General features: G+C 41.3%; 1 protein-coding gene across 27 annotated transcripts in view; it reads left to right on the top strand.

Moving 5' to 3' along the window:
• The window catches only part of LOC110491786 (eukaryotic translation initiation factor 3 subunit C), a 72247-nt gene that overhangs the window by 37393 nt on the left and 15758 nt on the right, over window positions 1–19096 (top strand). For all 27 annotated transcript variants that reach the window (XR_016487208.1, XM_021565542.3, XM_090202511.1 and 24 more), the window contains one exon: window positions 17691–17882. Coding sequence is in view for 26 of the 27 variants with exons in the window: in XM_021565542.3 (XP_021421217.3) it covers window positions 17691–17882 (192 nt within the window). In the remaining variant the exon portion in view is untranslated. The remainder of the gene's footprint in view (window positions 1–17690; window positions 17883–19096) is intronic.

Raw genomic sequence — 19096 nt, 5'->3', positions numbered from 1 at the left:
ACCCCACTCTTCCACCAAGGCACCTGCAAGTTCCCAGACATTTCTGGGGGGAATGGCCCTAGCCTTCACCCTCCGATCCAACAGGTCCCAGATGTGCTCAATGGGATTGAGATCCGGGCTCTTCGCTGGCCATGGCAGAACACTGACATTCCTGTCTTGCAGGAAATTACGCACAGAACAAGCAGTATGGCTTGGTGGCATTGTCATGCTGGAGGGTCACGTCAGGATGAGCCTGCAGGAATGGTACCACATGAGGGAGGAGGATGTCTTCCCTGTAACGCACAGCGATGACATTGCCTGCAATGACAACAAGCTCAGTCCGATGATGCTGTGACGCACCACCCCAGACCATGACGGACCCTCCACCTCCAAATCAATCCCGCTCCAGAGTACAGGCCTCAGTGTAATGCTCATTCCTTCAACAATGACCATCACCCCTGGTGAGACAAAACCGCGCCTCGTCAGTGATGAGCACTTTTGAGCAGATATGAAATGACAATCCTAAAATTAGTCAAATATCAAATTCCCAGTTTATGCTACAAAACCAACTTTATAAGAGGTTTTAAAAATGGGTTATATTTGACTCAACGTTCCATGATGTCTTTTCACAGTCCCCAAATCCAGAACAAATTCAAGAAAGCTTTATATAGAGCCATTATTACATGGAACTCCCTCATTTTCCTCAAGTGAACAGCAAACCTTGTTTCAAAAAACATAAAGCAACACCTCACAACACCTATCCCCTATTTGACCTAGATAGTTTGTGTGTATGTATTTTTTTAGGCTATGTGTGCCTTTTTGTAAAACTTTTTTTTAATGTAGTTCTGTCCTTGAGCTGTTGTCTTAATGTTCTGTATTATGTCATGTTTTGTGTGGACCCCAGGAAGAGCAGCTGCTTCTTTTGCAACAGCTAATAAGGATCCTAATCAAAAACCAATGGCTATCGAGAAATCAAACAAATACATTAATATTCCCTAAAATTGGATACTTTAATGTTTTACCCACTCCAATACCCTAGATCCACTCCAATTTGCATACCGCCCCAACAGATCCACAGATGATGCAATCTCTATTGCACTCCACACTTCCCTTTCCCACCTGGACAAAAGGAACACCTATGTGAGAATGCTATTCATTGACTACAGCTCAGCGTTCAACACCATATTGCCCTCGAAGCTCATCAATAAGCTAAGGACCCTGGGACTAAACAGCTCCCTCTGCAACTGGATCCTAGACTTCCTGACGGGCCGCCCCCAGGTGGTAAGGGTAGGTAACAACATATCCGCCACGCTGATCCTCAGTCCCCTCCTGTACTCCCTGTTTACTCATGACTGCATGGCCAGCCACGACTCCAACACCATCATTAAGTTTGCCGATGACACCACAGTGGTAGGCCTGATCACCGACAACGACGAGACAGCCTATAGGGAGGAGGTCCGACACCTGGTTGTGTGGTTCCAGGACAGCAACCTCTCCCTCAACGTAATCAAGACAAAGGAGATTATTGTGGACTACAAGAAAAAGAGGATAGCGCACGCCCCCATTCTCATTGACGGGGCTGCAGTGGAACAGGTTGAGAGCTTCAAGTTCCTTGGTGTCCACATCACCAACAAACTAACATGGTCCAAGCACACCAAGACAGTCGTAAAGAGGGCATGACAAAACCTATTACCCTTCAGGAGACTGAAAAGATTTGGCATGGGTCCTCAGATCCTCAAAAGGTTCTACAGCTGCACCATTGAGAGCATCCTGACTGGTTGCATCACTGCCTGTTATGGCAACTGCTGCCTGGTATGGCAACTGCTCAGCCTCCGACCGCAAGGCACTACAGAGGGTAGTGCGATCGGCCCAGTACATCACAGGGGCCAAGCTTCCTGCCCTCCAGGATCTCTTTACCAGGCTGTGTCAGAGGAAGGCCCTAAAAATGGTCAGACTCCAGCCACCCTGTTCTCTCTGCTACCTCTCGGCAAGCGGTACCGGAGCACCAAGTCTAGGTCCAAGAGGCTTCTAAACAGCTTCTACCCCCAAGCCACAGCTTCTACCCCCTGAACGTCTAATCAAATGGCTACCCAGACTATTTGCATTGCCCCCTCCTCCTCTTTTACACTGCTGCTACTCTCTGTTATCTATGCAGAGTCACTTTAATAACTCTATCAACATGTACATATTACATCAACTAACCGGTGCCCCCCTGTATATTGTATCGCTATTGTTATTTTACTGCTGCTCTTTAATTACTTTTATTTCTTATTCTTATCCATGTTCTTTTTAACTGCGTTGTTGGTTAGGGGCTCGTAAGTGAGCATTTGACTAAGGTCTACACCTGTTGTATTCGTTGCATGTGACTAATAAAATGTTATAACCATAACGACAGCCTTTACCCCAAATTTGTGCAGATGGGTAACATTAGCATTGAGGAGCAAGATTTAGCATTGATGAATAACTGTGAATAGATGGCTAAGTTGGTGCTGTTGCAACTAATAGTTACCTCACAGTTTTCAAAAGGTAGCAAACATCTTAGCTGTTGTAGTTGACCAATTTTCTCACCTTATTTGGTCCCTGATGGTCTTCAAAAAAAATGTTGTTCCTTTTTAAAAAACATTTTTGCGACCAAACTGCAGTTCCCTGGGGCTGTGACCCTGACTTTTAATACCACTGGCGTAACTTAACCAATGTAAGGAGCACTGTAAAGAATCCTCTCACTAATGAATTGTGATACCAGGTTAAAAAAAAATCCACACACATACAGCCATGCTGGGAATCCAACAGTAGTACGAGAAAGATCTCTTTCCCCTCCCTCTTCGTGTTCCATTGCTGTTTCTGCTTGTAAAGGTGTCAGAGAGGATTTAGATGCCTTCTCTTTGTGGAAGTCTCTCTCTCATGTAACCTAGCAGTATTGCAGTACTTGACACACTCAAACCGGTGCACCTGGCACCTACTACCATACCCCGTTCAAAGGCACTTAAACCTTTTGTCTTGTCCATTCACCCTCTGAATGACACACACAATCCATGTCTCAAGACTTTTAAAAATCCTTCTTTAACCAGTCGCCTCCCCTTTATCTACACTGATTGAAGTCAATTTAACAGGTGACATCAATAAGGTCACCTGGTCAGTCATTTAAATAGTTCCTAATGTTTTGTACACTCAGTGTTTAAGAAAACAAAATGCCTAACTATCTAGATGGCAAGTGAGTAAACATTGAATGTGATGTCAAGCATAAATCAGTGTTGTGACGTATTATCGTTAATGTGATGACATTCTATTTATTGAATAATTAACTATGTTTTATAACAACGTTACATTAATCAGGTAACCATTAACTCCGTAGCCTCGGGCACCACGGGATACATTTTTTTTAATGATTTAACTCAAAGAATATCAACGTCATTAGTCACTAATTAATTTCATCAGTCTCATTCGGAACGTCGCATAATTTGTAAATCTGCACAAGCCCAGGTCTCACAATCATTCCGTGCCACAAATTGAGTTGATTTATTTATTTACTAACTACTACTACTACTAAATGATAACATAAGATACACACACAGTCTTGTCTATTGATTAGACCTACAATGGCAACAGGTCCCTAGCGGACCAACACAATATGACATGTGTTACACAAGATGGAGATTTAAAGAGAGAGAGAGTGTGCACGAGAGAAAAGCACACTTGGATACATTTGTAAACTATGCTTAGTTTAGCCCTAACACCTTGCCCCGAACTGCTGCTCTTATGGGTCAGAATTATAATTTATGTATTTATGTGTTGAAGGTCTCCGTTGGGTATCTCTTCGTAGACCGAGTTCCACCTAGTGGGATAGGTTTGGCTCACACCCTTTTCTTTTGATGGCCTCGTCTCCTTCGTTACCGGGTGTAAGTCTCTGTCCACATGTCACAATGTTCTTTCTCTTGGTTGTCTGTTTCCTTGCACTCGTTCTGTGAGAATAGTCTTCTTAGGAGGCTAATCAGCCATGTTGATGCTCCCAGCTTGGGTAGGAGGGCCGTGTAGACAGCCGATAATTTGAAGAGAATAACCGGATTGTCCTTCTTGAATTCACCTTCTTAGATACAGAATAGCTACTCCACCATGATTTTCTTTGTCTTCAACCTCGTGTTGCGTTTCGGGGTCACGACTAGTCGTTAACCTCGGCTGCAGCGCTTGGTAAACTTATACTGCATGTAAATTCTTAACTCACATGTTTTATACCCTCGGGTCACAAAGGGGAGTTTCCGTCTTTATGATGTGTTGCCTGGGGTGTAGCCCGTTACAAGGCAAGGTATTAGAACTTACTAAGATCTCGTTTAGACAACTAAAATCACAGTTCATCGTGCTGCTAGGTGACCTAAACTGGGACATGCTTAACACCCCGGCCATCCTACAATCTAAGCTTGATGGCCTCAATCTCACACAAATTATCAAGAAACCTACCAGGTACAACCCCAAATCCGTAAACACGGGCACCCTCATAGATGTCATCCTAACTAACTCGCCCTCTAAATACACCTCTGCTGTTTTCAACCAAGATCTCAGCGATCACTGCCTCATTGCCTGCATCCGTAATGGGTCTGCGGTCAAACGACCACCCCTGTCACATGCTCCCTAAAACACTTCAGCGAACAGGCCTTTATAATCGACCTGGCCGAGGTATCCTGGAATGACATTGACCTCATCCCGTCAGTAGAGGATGCCTGGTTATTCTTTAAAAGTGCCTTCCTCACCATATTAAATATTAAATGCTCCATTCAAAAAATGTAGAACCAGGAATAGATATAGCCCGTGGTTCACTCCAGACCTGTCTGCCCTTGACCAGCACAAAAACATCCTGTGGCGTTCTGCAGTAGCATCGAATAGCCCCTGTGATATGCAAGTTAGGAAAGCAAAGGCTAGCTTTTTCAAACAGAAATTTGCATCCTGTAGTACAAACTCAATGTTCTGGGACACAGTAAAGTCCATGGAGAATCAGAGCACCTCCTCCCAGCTGCCCACTGCACTGAGGCTAGGAAACACTGTCACTACCGATAAATCCACTATAATTGAGACTGTCAATAAGCATTTCTCTATGGCTGGCCATGCTTTCCACCTGGCTACCCCTACCCCGGTCAACTGCCCGGCACCCTCCACAGCAACCCACCCAAGCCCCTACCATTTCTCCTTCACCCAACCACTATTACTAGCCTGTTCAACCTCTCTTTCGTATCGTCTGAGATTCCCAAAGATTGGAAAGCTGCTGCGGTTATCCCCCTCATCTAAGGGGGAGACACTCTAGACCCAAACTGCTACACACCTATGTCTATACTACCCTGCCTTTCTAAGGTCTTTGAAAGCCAAGTTAACAAACAGATTACCAACCATTTCGAATCCCACCGTACCTTCTCCGCTATGCAATCTGGTTTCTGAGCTGGTCATGGGTGCACCTCAGCTACGCTCAAGGTCCTAAACAATATCATAACTGCCATCGATAAGAGACATTACTGGGCAGCCGTAGTCATCGACCTGGCCAAGGCTTTCGACTCTGTCAATCACCGCATTCTTATCGGCAGACTCAACAGCCTTGGTTTCTCAAATGACTGCCTCGCCTGGTTCACCAACAACTTCTCAGAGTTCAGTGTGTCAATTCGGAGGGCCTGTTGTCCGGACCTATGGCAGTGTATGGGGGTGCCACAGGGTTCAATTCTCGTGCCGACTCTCTTCTCTGTATATATCAATGATGTCGCTCTTGCTGCTGGTGATTCTCTGGTCCACCTCTACACAGACGACACCATTCTGTATACTTCTGGCTCTTCTTTGGACACTGTGTTAACTAACCTCCAGACGAGCTTCAATGCCATACAACTCTTCTTCCGTGGCCTCCAACTGCTCTTAAATGCAAGTAAAACAAAATACATGCTCTTCAACCGATCATTGCCCACACCTGCCCGCCCACCCAGCATCACTACTCTGGACGGTTCTGATTTAGAATATGTGGACAACTACAAATACCTAGGTGTTTGGTTAGACTGTAAACTCTCCTTCCAGACTCACATTAAGCATCTCCAATCCAAAATTAAATCTAGTATCGGCTTCCTATTTTGCAACAAAGCACCCTTTACTCATGCTGCCAAACATACCCTCTAAAAACTGACCATCCTTCCGATCCTCGACTTCGGCGAACAAATTGGATGCAGTCTATCACAATGCCATCCGTTTTGTCACCAAAGCCCCATATACTACCCACAACTGCGACCTGTATGCTCTCGTTGGCTGGCCCTCGCTTCATATTTGTCGCCAAACCCACTGGCTTCAGGTCATCTACAAGTCACCATAGTAGCACCCACCCGTAGCACGCACTCCAGCAGGTATATCTCTCTTGTCACCCCCAAAGCCAAATCTTCCTTTGGCTGCCTTTCCTTCCAGTTCTCTGCTGCCAATGACTGGAATGAAGCTGGAGACTCTTACCTCCCTCACTAGCTTTAAGCACCAGCTGTCTGAGCAGCTCACAGATCACTGCACCTGTACATAGCCCATCTCCATACTGTATTTATTTATTTATTTATCTTGCTCCTTTGCACCCCTGCATCTCTCCTTGCACATTCATCTCCTGCACATCAATCACTCTAGTATCTAATTGGTATATTGTAATTACTTCACCACCATGGCCTATTTATTGCCTTACCTGCCTTTTCTTACTTCATTTGCACACACTGTATATAGATTTTCTTCAACTGTATTATTGACTGTATGTTGTGTTTATTCCATATGTAACTCTGTGTTGTTGTGTCAAACTGCTTTGCTTTATTCTTGGCCAGGTCGCAGTTGTAAATGAGAACTTGTTCTCAACTTGCCTACCTGGCTAAATTAAGGTGAAATAAAAAAAAATAAACATTCTCTTTGATCTGGATATTTTCTACACAACGCACAGTATGTAAACGTCATGTACATATTATGAAAACTCTTCAAGTTACAATTTTTCCGTTGTACCGTCTTCATTTAACTTTTAATTACATAACAAAAATGAAATTTTCATATTCCATCGATCATTGATACCACCATTTTGGCTGATGAAATATAACGTGTACATAGTCCATTTTATTGCATGTTACAGTTCTAAGGTAGATTCTCCATGAGGCACACGCATTCCAGTCTCTTACATTAGAGACTAGGAAGGAGTTGGGCTACTGCCTTATAAATTACGATGGGCGTGAGTTCATAAACCCCCCCCCAATCAATCCCTCTATACCGCTCCCTCTCTGCGGGAGGTAGGGATATCTCTGTAGAACCGTGATTCATTGTAACCTGATTCTCACAGGCCCCTCATGACATCAGTGTCTTGTATTTATATGCATTGACGATTCTATTGAGTAGCAACATTTGCAACAGACAGTGCTTTACAGCAATCAAAGGTTATCTAAGCAAACCACTGCACTGGACAGTTAGAAAAACAAGCGTTACATGTTGACCACACTGCTCACGTTGCAAAATAAATGGACACGTTTTTCAATCATTGCACCCACACTGCTCGCGCTCATCAACGAGCGTCTGCGTAGCCATGCGGTAAAATAGAACTTGATTCCATTTGTGATGCTTGATGCGCTCCAAGTCCCGCCTCTCCCATGTCCCATAGTTTTTTAGGAGCATATACCCACGTGGGGGATTGAAAGATGAACTGAGGTCCACACTCCAGTTGACGGTAGTACGTCACCTTAAAGTTTGTTGCCAATCGCCGTATAAAGTCCAAAGAAGAAGAAGCCTGAAGGAGGAGAGATCACTAGAAACAAACTGAGTTTACCCTTTTATCTGTGGATTCATTTGTCGGAGTAGGGGACCTTGTGCATTTCAGGTCAAATAACCACCCAATGTTTATATCCCAGGGCAAATTAGCTAGCAACAGCAAAGAGTTCGTTTTGATATTTCAACCTGCGTGTCCTGATCGCGTCTGGTGTAGGTGGACAAAATCAACATGCGCGCGTTGACGTGGTCTGGTCAGCATGTTAGTGTAGCTAATGTTAGCCACGTTGTTGCTGGCTAATGACTCATGCAACCTACAATGAAACCAAAGTAAGAAACTATTCTTGCAACTTGTTACAAAGTGTTTCCCACAAATCTGATGGTTAATCGTAGGCTGCCAGTCATTTGCTGTTTTTCCTTTGTTTACCAAACACCATCGCTGGAAAGGAGCAACCGTTTGTAGAGTAGCTTAATCAGGATATTCTTGTTTTGAGCTTGTTTATTCAAGCTTCTTTGACTTTTCACAATTTATTATTTCCCAGTGGCGAATCGATAAAACCCTAATCCCCTCCCCCTCTTTTTGAAAATACTGCCTTGCACCCCCAAACACAGCATGATTTTGGGATTATGTAGAAATTAAAATTGTCAGTTCAGGTCTACCAATCTTTTTTACATTTTTTTTTAAGGGGTGGATCATCTTAATATTGCAGAAAGATTGTTGCTTCCATCAATGTAATTGTCTGCATAATTTCCAATCCGCCATATTTTTTGGGGAGTAAATATACAGTGCCTTGCGAAAGTATTCGGCCCCCTTGAACTTTGCGACCTTTTGCCACATTTCAGGCTTCAAACATAAAGATATAAAACTGTATTTTTTTGTGAAGAATCAACAACAAGTGGGACACAATCATGAAGTGGAACAACATTTATTGGATATTTCAAACTTTTTTAACAAATCAAAAACTGAAAAATTGGGCGTGCAAAATTATTCAGCCCCCTTAAGTTAATACTTTGTAGCGCCACCTTTTGCTGCGATTACAGCTGTAAGTCGCTTGGGGTATGTCTCTATCAGTTTTGCACATCGAGAGACTGACATTTTTTCCCATTCCTCCTTGCAAAACAGCTCGAGCTCAGTGAGGTTGGATGGAGAGCATTTGTGAACAGCAGTTTTCAGTTCTTTCCACAGATTCTCGATTGGATTCAGGTCTGGACTTTGACTTGGCCATTCTAACACCTGGATATGTTTATTTTTGAACCATTCCATTGTAGATTTTGCTTTATGTTTTGGATCATTGTCTTGTTGGAAGACAAATCTCCGTCCCAGTCTCAGGTCTTTTGCAGACTCCATCAGGTTTTCTTCCAGAATGGTCCTGTATTTGGCTCCATCCATCTTCCCATCAATTTGAACCATCTTCCCTGTCCCTGCTGAAGAAAAGCAGGCCCAAACCATGATGCTGCCACCACCATGTTTGACAGTGGGGATGGTGTGTTCAGCTGTGTTGCTTTTACGCCAAACATAACGTTTTGCATTGTTGCCAAAAAGTTCAATTTTGGTTTCATCTGAACAGAGCACCTTTTTCCACATGTTTGGTGTGTCTCCCAGGTGGCTTGTGGCAAACTTTAAACGACACTTTTTATGGATATCTTTAAGAAATGGCTTTCTTCTTGCCACTCTTCCATAAAGGCCAGATTTGTGCAATATACGACTGATTGTTGTCCTATGGACAGAGTCTCCCACCTAAGCTGTAGATCTCTGCAGTTCATCCAGAGTGATCATGGGCCTCTTGTCTGCATCTCTGATCAGTCTTCTCCTTGTATGAGCTGAAAGTTTAGAGGGACGGCCAGGTCTTGGTAGATTTGCAGTGGTCTGATACTCTTTCCATTTCAATATTATCGCTTGCACAGTGCTCCTTGGGATGTTTAAAGCTTGGGAAATCTTTTTGTATCCAAATCCGGCTTTAAACTTCTTCACAACAGTATCTCGGACCTGCCTGGTGTGTTCCTTGTTCTTCATGATGCTCTCTGCGCTTTTAACAGACCTCTGAGACTATCACAGTGCAGGTGCATTTATACGGAGACTTGATTACACACAGGTGGATTGTATTTATCATCATTAGTCATTTAGGTCAACATTGGATCATTCAGAGATCCTCACTGAACTTCTGGAGAGAGTTTGCTGCACTGAAAGTAAGGGGGCTGAATAATTTTGCACGCCCAATTTCTCAGTTTTTGATTTGTTAAAAAAGTTTGAAATATCCAATAAATGTCGTTCCACTTCATGATTGTGTCCCACTTGTTGTTGATTCTTCACAAAAAAATACAGTTTTATATCTTTATGTTTGAAGCCTAAAATGTGGCAAAAGGTCGCAAAGTTCAAGGGGGCCAAATACTTTCGCAACGCACTGTATATATCCATATATATACACGCATGCATACATATACACATATATACATACACATACCTATGTAGATATACATACTTTTTTAAGAATATACCTTTATTATTCCCCGCAAACCCTAGCACCCTTCCCCCAATTGGAGTAAACTAATAAACACTTAGGCTTCTACCTTCAGTTTATACATTTTATACACATTTGACAGACACAATCTATTTTACAATAGTTATATTTTGTTTGTTTTAATTCCTTCCTCTATTTCTGATGTCCATCCAGTTTGACTTCTATTTGTAACTGTGCTATTTCACAAAATTTCTGAACCTATATACATACATTTTACAGACCCCGTATGTTTTACATTGGTTATCTTGTTATTAGTCCCACCCTTCAGCTCCATTCAACCCCTCCCATCTATCTTTCAACATCATCCATATTGGATTTCTATTTGCCATATATTTTTCAACTGTGCTGTGATGCTTCACAATTGTACTGAACCTTTCTATTCTCATAGCTTCTACAGATTGTAAATTCAAAATAAACATTTTTGGTAAAATAATGATTATATTATTGATTGACTATGGCTTTTCAAATCACCCAGTATTGCTATCTGCAGCGTTAGTTCTAGGCAAATGTTGCAATTATTCAGCTATTCCTGGACCTGTGACCAAAAACGAGCTACATATGGACAATACCAAAATAAAAAATCTAATGACTCTGCCTCCTCACAGCAGATTGTATCCCCCATATATATAACATTCTATTGGTTGCAAGAATTTTGTATAGTCATTTAAATTGAAAAATTAGAAGTTTTGAATCTGCCGTTGTTTTGCGTATCAATTCATAAACCATGTGCCATGGAATGGGTACATCAAAAATCTCTTCCCAACTATTTTGCAATTTATATGGCACAGCTGTCAGTTTTTTGGTCCTTAAATTAAATTGGTATATGTTTTTATTTATCACACTTTTCTTTAACCGTTTATGTTCTTTAATACAGGGCCGACATACAAGTTCCTTACTTTTTCCCCTCTTCTACTTGCCTCTTCCATTTTTGTGGTAATGCTGCAATTAATTGTTTGTAAATTTGGGTAGAGCAGCCATTTTTCTGTGTTAGCTTGTGTGACAACGCCACCAGTCCTATTTATGTCATTCACTAAAATTATACATTTTTTTTAACATTTCTTTGAAAAAAGTTTTTTTTTAAATCAATTAGTATATTTGAGTTTAACCACAATATTTGTTGTATTATTTGTTCTGTCTTTTCAGGTGGATTAAACTGAAATTGCAACCAACTTTCTAAGGCTTGTTTAAAAAATAACGATATTTTGGAGATTATCTCCTTTTAAAACAACCGGAAGTGAGCAGGTGTAATCTGAATAAAGGCAAAAAGGCCATTCTTGAACATAGGATGAGACATTCCTTCCAATTTACTATAGAACCAGTTTGGATTTAAGTATAACTTTTGTATGACTGATGCTTCAATGAGAGGTCTAATGTTTTAATATTTAATCATTTCTGCCCTCTGAATTCATATTCGTTATATAAATAGGCCCTTTTAATTTTGTCTGGCTTGCTGTTCCAAATCAAATTGAATATCGTTTTGTTCATATCATTTAAAAAGTAGGTCACTAGGTGTAGGCAAAACCATAAGCAAATAGGTAAACTGTGATATGACTAAAGAGTTAATCAGGGTGATTTTTCCACAAATGTATTTTCCTTTCCATGGTAGCAAGATCTTATCTATTTTTGCTAACTTTCTATAAACATTTATTGGAGAGATCATTTCTTCTCTTGTGGGATTTGTATACCGAGTATGTCGACATCTCCGTCAGACCATTTGATTGGTAAACTACATGGTAAAAAAATAGCATTTTTTTTGTGATCCAATACGTAATAATAATAACAACAGTTCCATGTAGTGGAGTTACTTTTAGTCATTTCCATATTAATTCAACATTTACCAATAATATTTTTGGCAACATCCATATATATGTAATTTTCATTCATGTTATAATATATTAAGATTCATATGTAAACACTTATCATAATTTGGTTTTAATCCAGAGAGGATAGCAAAAGTATCTAGATCTTCTATAAGGCCGTGGAGAGATTCTAATTATGGTTTTAAAAGGAAACATGAATCATCAGCGTACAATGACACCTTAGTTTTAAACCACGGATTTCTAATCCCTTAATATTATTGCTTGATCTAATTTTAACAGCTAACATTTCGATGGCAATAATAAATAGATATGCCGATAGTGGACAACCTTGTTTTACTCCTCTAGATAGTTTAAAACATTCTGAGATGTAGCCATTATTTACTATTTTACACCTAGGGTTACTATACATCATTTTAACCCATTTTATTAGAGATTCTCCAAAATTGAATATTCTAGGCATTTATATATAAACTCCAGTCATACTTTATCAAAAGCCTTTTCAAAATCAGGTATAAAAACCAGGCCTGGTGTCCCCCAATGTTTCATAGTATTCTATTGTTTCCAGTACTTGTCTTATATTATCTCCAATGTATCGTCCATGTAAAAAAGCTGTCTGATTAGGATGAATAATATTTGACAATACTTTTTAATTCTATGCACCAAGCATTTTGCTAGGATTTTTGCATCACAACACTGAAGTGTAAGAGGTCTCCAATTTTTTAAATGGACTGGATCTTTATACAGTGCCTTGCGAAAGTATTCGGCCCCCTTGAACTTTGCGACCTTCTTCATGATGCTCTCTGCGCTTTTAACGGACCTCTGAGACTATCACAGTGCAGGTGCATTTATACGGAGACTTGATTACACACAGGTGGATTGTATTTATCATCATTAGTCATTTAGGTCAACATTGGATCATTCAGAGATCCTCACTGAACTTCTGGAGAGAGTTTGCTGCACTGAAAGTAAAGGGGCTGAATAATTTTGCACGCCCAATTTTTCAGTTTTTGATTTGTTAAAAAAGTTTGAAATATCCAATAAATGTCGTTCCACTTCATGATTGTGTCCCACTTGTTGTTGATTCTTCACAAAAAAATACAGTTTTATATCTTTATGCTTGAAGCCTGAAATGTGGTAAAAGGTCGCAAAGTTCAAGGGGGCCGAATACTTTCGCAAGGCACTGTAGTTGTCCTCGATGGTATGAAGTACAAAAGTAGTGGTTTTATTTACATTGTCCTCACCAGCATGCTGTATATACCACTTGGGTCCTGTTTCAGTAAAAATGATATCAGACCTTCTTGTTGCATGTCTGATAATCTACCATTTATATAGGAGTGTTAAAACATGCTAATAATGGTCCTCTGAGTATATCAAAAAAAGTGTTGAAAATTTCCACTGGTATGCCATCCAGCCCTGGAGTTTTCCCATCCTTAAAGGCCCCAATTGCATCAATAAGTTCCTCCTCTGTAATTTGGCCTTCACATGAGTCTTTCTGTACAAATGTTCATTTTACATTATTATACATACAATTATTTTCAGTTAGTGGAGATGGAGGAGACTGAAACAAAAACATATTCTTAAAGTACTTCCTCTTTCAAAATATAATTCAGTGAATCATGCGTGACTCCATTTGTAACAAGGTTTAATACGTTTTTGTAGCATTTCTATATTGAAGATTGAAAAATAATTTGGTTCATTTTTTCCCCATATTCCATCCAGTTCGCTTTATTTTTATGATATATTACACTGGATCTTTCTTGAATAAGTTCCTCCATTTTTGCTTTTGTTTTATAGATGATTACTGAATTGCATGGCCTCTAAAGGCACACTTAAAAGTGTCCCATACAATAAGGGGATCTGCTGTACCTACAGTGGGGAGAACAAGTATTTGATACACTGCTGATTTTACAGGTTTTCCTACTTACAATGCATGTAGAGGTCTGTAATTTTTATCATAGGTACACTTCAACTGTGAGAGACGGAATCTAAAACAAAAATCCAGAAAATCATATTGTATGATTTTTAAATAATGAATTAGCATTTTATTGCATGACATAAGTATTTGATCACCTATAACCAGTAAGAATTCCGTCTCTCATAGACCTGTTAGTTTTTCTTTAAGAAGCCCTCCTGTTCTCCACTCAATACCTGTATTAACTGCACCTGTTTGAACTTGTTACCTGTATAAAAGACACCTGTCCACACACTCAATCAAACAGACTCCAACCTCTCCACAATGGCCAAGACCAGAGAGGGTGTAAGGACATCAGGGATAAAATTGTGGACCTGCACAAGGCTGGGATGGGCTACAGGACAATAGGCAAGCAGCTTGGTGAGAAGGCAACAACTGTTGGCGCAATTATTAGAAAATGGAAGAAGTTCAAGATGACGGTCAATCACCCTCGGTCTGGGGCTCCATGCAAGATCTCACCTCGTGGGGCATCAATGATCATGAGGAAGGTGAGGGATCAGCCCAGAACTACACGGCAGGACCTGGTCAATGACCTGAAGAGAGCTGGGACCAAAGTCTCAAAGAAAACGATTAGTAAACACTACGCCGTCATGGATTAAAATCCTGCAGCGCACGCAAGGTCACCCTGCTCAAGCCAACGCATGTCCAGGCCCGTCTGAAGTTTGCCAATGACCATCTGGATGATCCAGAGGAGGAATGGGAGAAGGTCATGTGGTCTGATGAGACAAAAATATAGCTTTTTGGTCTAAACTCCACTCGCCCTGTTTGGAGGAAGAAGGATGAGTACAACCACAAGAACACCATCCTAACCGTGAAGCACAGAGGTGGAAACATCATTCTTTGGGGATGCTTTTCTGCAAAGGGGACAGGACGACTGCACCGTATTGAGGGAAGGATGGATGGGGCCATGTATCGCGAGATCTTGGCCAACAACCTCCTTCCCTCAGTAAGAGCATTGAAGATGGGTTGTGGCTGGGTCTTCCAGCATGACAATGACCCGAAACGCACAGCCAGGGCAACTAAGGAGTGGCTCCATAAGAAGCATCTCAAGGTCCTGGAGTGGCCTAGCCAGTCTCCAGACCTGAACCCAATAGAAAATCTTTGGAGGGAGCTGAAAGTCCGTATTGCCCAGCGACAGCCCCGAAACCTGAAGGATCTGGAGAAGGTCTGTATGGAGGAGTGGGCCAAAATCCCTGCTGCAGTGTGTGCAAACCTGGTCAAGAACTACAGGAAACGTATGATCTCTGTAATTGCAAACAAAGGCTTCTATACCAAATATTAAGTTCTGCTTTTCTGATGTATCAAATACTTATGTCATGCAATAAAATGCAAATAAATTACTTAAAAATCATACAATGTGATTTTCTGGATTTTTAATTCCGTCTTTCATAGTTGAAGTGTACCTATGATACAAATTACAGACCTCTACATGCTTTGTAAGTAGGAAAACTTGCGAAATCGGCAGTGTATCAAATACTTGTTCTCCCCACTGTATGTTGTGTCTGAAAAAGTCAGTTATAAATTCTTCTGTACTAGTTCTAAACAATTTATCATCTAGTAGCCTTTGATTAAATGTCCAATATCATCGCCGACGTGGAAATTCTGTAAGAGTAATATATATGCCAATTATGTGATTATCCGACCGCATTCTGTCCCCTATCAACACTTTTTAAACTTTTGGTGCCAGAAAGAATGGCATAAGAAAGTAGTCCAGGCGACTTGCTTGATTAAGCCTCTGCCATGTATATCTCACTAGGTCAGGGTATTTAAGTCTCCATATATCCACTAATTCCAATATATCCATGACATTCGTGATTTCCTTAAGTGCCTGAGGGTGATAGTTTGTAGTGTGATTTCCTTTCCTGTCCATAGAGGTATTTAAGACCGTATTCAAATCTCCCACCGTAATAATAGAGTCTAGTGTTGCTTGTAGAGTTGATAAATTCTTATATATATTTTCAAAGAAGCTTGGATAATCATTATTTGGACCGTATAGGTTAATAAGCCATATCTGTTTATTGTCCAATAACATATTTAAAACAATCCATCTACCTTGATGATCTGTTTGGACAATTTGCACATTTGGATCAAAATTACTGTTAATTAAAACCATCACCCCTTTTGAATTTCTTTGCCCATGGGAGAAATATATTTCGTCCCACCCAGTCCTTTTTCCACAAAACCTAATCTAAAATTGTTGAATGAGTTCCCTGTAAACAATAGATATTATATTTCTTCTCTCTTAGCCAGGTAAATACTGATCGTCTTTTCTTATTATCTGCTAGGCCATTACAATTGTAACTGGCTATACTTGTTTCACCACTTACCATAATGAGACACAACTTTCAATTCTAATTATCATAATATGTTTGTAAACGTACCATTAAAAAGTAACATGATGATTGAGTGTCTATATAGCTGCACCATGTTATTTGCATTGCTACTAAGTAAACCTCCAATTGGTCCCCACTATTCCACCCTCTAAAAGCCCTCCTCATCCCGAGTTGGGTTGTCATCCCAATGCCCGACAGACCACCTCCGACCCCCCGTATCCCTTAGCCCTGAAGAGACTGGGATCCATCCTTCGAAAAGAGCACACAGTGCCATTTACAGAACAGAAGTAGATCAAATGCATTTCCATCGCCCTCACCTCGATTTGTATTATATATAGTCATCAAAAAATATATATTTTAAGAATCCTGTTTCTTATTTTCCATAATTAGCTATTCATATTAGTAGTAATGTAGGCAATTTATGAAAATGATTTTTACCTCTCACCAGTCTCGCCATTACCAAAATTACATTATTACAAGCAATTATTATATTAGCAAACAATTGTTGTGAATCATCTTCTATTGTCCCTAACATCTTTTACTCCATCGCAACAGTTGTGGGATACGCACATACACACTAAACCCTTTACCCCCACATGACCATAGGCTCACATGCTCAACAGTTGCACCATCCCAGAGCCCAACTCAAGAAAGGTCTTGATTTACAAATGCATATACAGTTGCAGCTGTATGAGAAGGCCTGCAAGACTGTGCAAACAAATGGGCAGAAATGGGGAGATTTTATTAACCATTGTCACGTCCTAGATGATGTAGGTCAGATGTACACCTTTTCCCTGAAACACCCACAACACAGTCCCCCGTTTTGACCATATTCCCAAGCATCTCCATGTCCGAATTTTGATTTGGTGCCACCAGGGCCACAATAATATACCAATCTTACTGTGTTCACCTTCTTCCGAATTCCGACAGTTACAACAAACCCAAAACTAACATAGCAGCCTTTGTTGTAAAAAAAAAAAGGTGCCTAAAATCTCTTTCTGAGAGTTCAGAAATCCATTGTTATGTCTACACAAGCTGTCTACTCGAAGTGCCCAGTGGGAGGGAGGGACATTTTCAGGCCAGACACTTTGAGTGCAGGGATTAAGATAAGCCTGTTTGACCAAATCCTCAAAGTTAAAGCCGCTCCAAAAACCGAAAGCTTTGAGTGAAGTGACCGACTAGAATTTGCAGCTGGCACTGATGCGACCAAGTAAACATTAAACTTGCACAGCCAAGTCAAAGAGACGCAACATGTGATTTAAATGGTCCCACTCTAGAGCCAGCCATGTGTGTGTGACTCTCTCTCCCCCCTCTCTCCCCCACTCTCTCCCCCCTCCAGATCCTGTACAACAGAACCATGGTGCAGCTGGGGATCTGTGCCTTCCGCCAGGGCATGATCAAGGATGCCCACAATGCCCTGCTGGACATCCAATCGAGTGGCCGCGCCAAGGAGCTGCTGGGCCAGGGCCTGCTCATGAGGAACATGCAGGAGAGGAACGCCGAGCAGGAGAAAATCGAGAAGAGGCGACAGGTAAACTACGGCTCAGCTAAGCTAAACTCTGCGAAAAGACCACTGGTTGGTTACGGCTAGGCTAAATCCAGAAGAAAAGACCAGAGGTAACCTGAGGATGGGCTGATTGAAGCCAGCAGAACAGTAGAGGATTGAGAAGAGACTACCTGTACGCTAGGCTAATCAAAAACAACAGAGGAGACAATAGGTAGACAAGGCTAAACCCAGCAGAACTAATGACTAGTAGGTTAGGCTAAACCAAGCAGAAGACGCAACATGTATGCTAGGGTTAGGCTAGGCAAGGCTAAACCAGCCGAACAGGAAAGGATCGAGACGACAGGTAGGCCAAGCTCGGCTAGACTAAATATGTAGACTAGGCTAAACGTAGGCTAGGTGAAACCCATGTGCACGTCGGGATCAGCGACCTCTTCCACATAAGTTCTGAGCTGTAAAGCCTTTGTCAATTTGAAATTGGCTCAAATTAAGCGCTGTCGTTGCAAAATGGTTAATTGGTTCATTCTCAAATATAAAAATGGCATACAAAAGAACAGCATACAAAAGATCAAAGTCTACGTTGAGACCGAAGGGAGCAAGGGTCTTTAAGTTAAAGATCCAGGCAGCCTCTTTTTAACAATAAATTATCAAGGTCACCCCCTCTCCTAAGGAGGGTGACATGTTCGATGCCAATATTACGCAGAGACGAAATCGAGTGGTTTTCTTCCAAAAAGTGGGCCGCAACTGGGTAAGTCAAGTTTTTGCACCTAATGGTATGTATGCCATTTTTATATTTGGGAATTAACCAATGATATTAGGCCACACTTGGCCATGATTACAGACACCTGTGTGTCTTTTGACACTATATAAACGAGTCATCCCGCTGTGTTTGTGATTATACCCTGATGAAGACAGCTTGGCTGTCGAAACATTGGATATTACATGTTTCACATCCGTCATCATGAAGTGCTTTGAGAGACTAGTCAAGGACCATATCACCTCCACCCTACCTGACACCCTAGACCCACTCCAATTTGCTTACCGCCCAAATAGGTCCACAGACGATGCAATCTCAACCACACTGCACACTGCCCTAACCCATCTGGACAAGAGGAATACCTATGTGAGAATGCTGTTCATCGACTACAGCTCGGCATTCAACACCATAGTACCCTCCAAGCTCGTCATCAAGCTCGAGACCCTGGGTCTCGACCCCGCCCTGTGCAACTGGGTACTGGACT

Source organism: Oncorhynchus mykiss, chromosome 16, assembly GCF_057628025.1.
Source record: "Oncorhynchus mykiss isolate SJ-2025 chromosome 16, ASM5762802v1, whole genome shotgun sequence".
NCBI lineage: Eukaryota > Metazoa > Chordata > Actinopteri > Salmoniformes > Salmonidae > Oncorhynchus > Oncorhynchus mykiss.
This window is presented reverse-complemented; position numbering and strand designations above follow the sequence as displayed.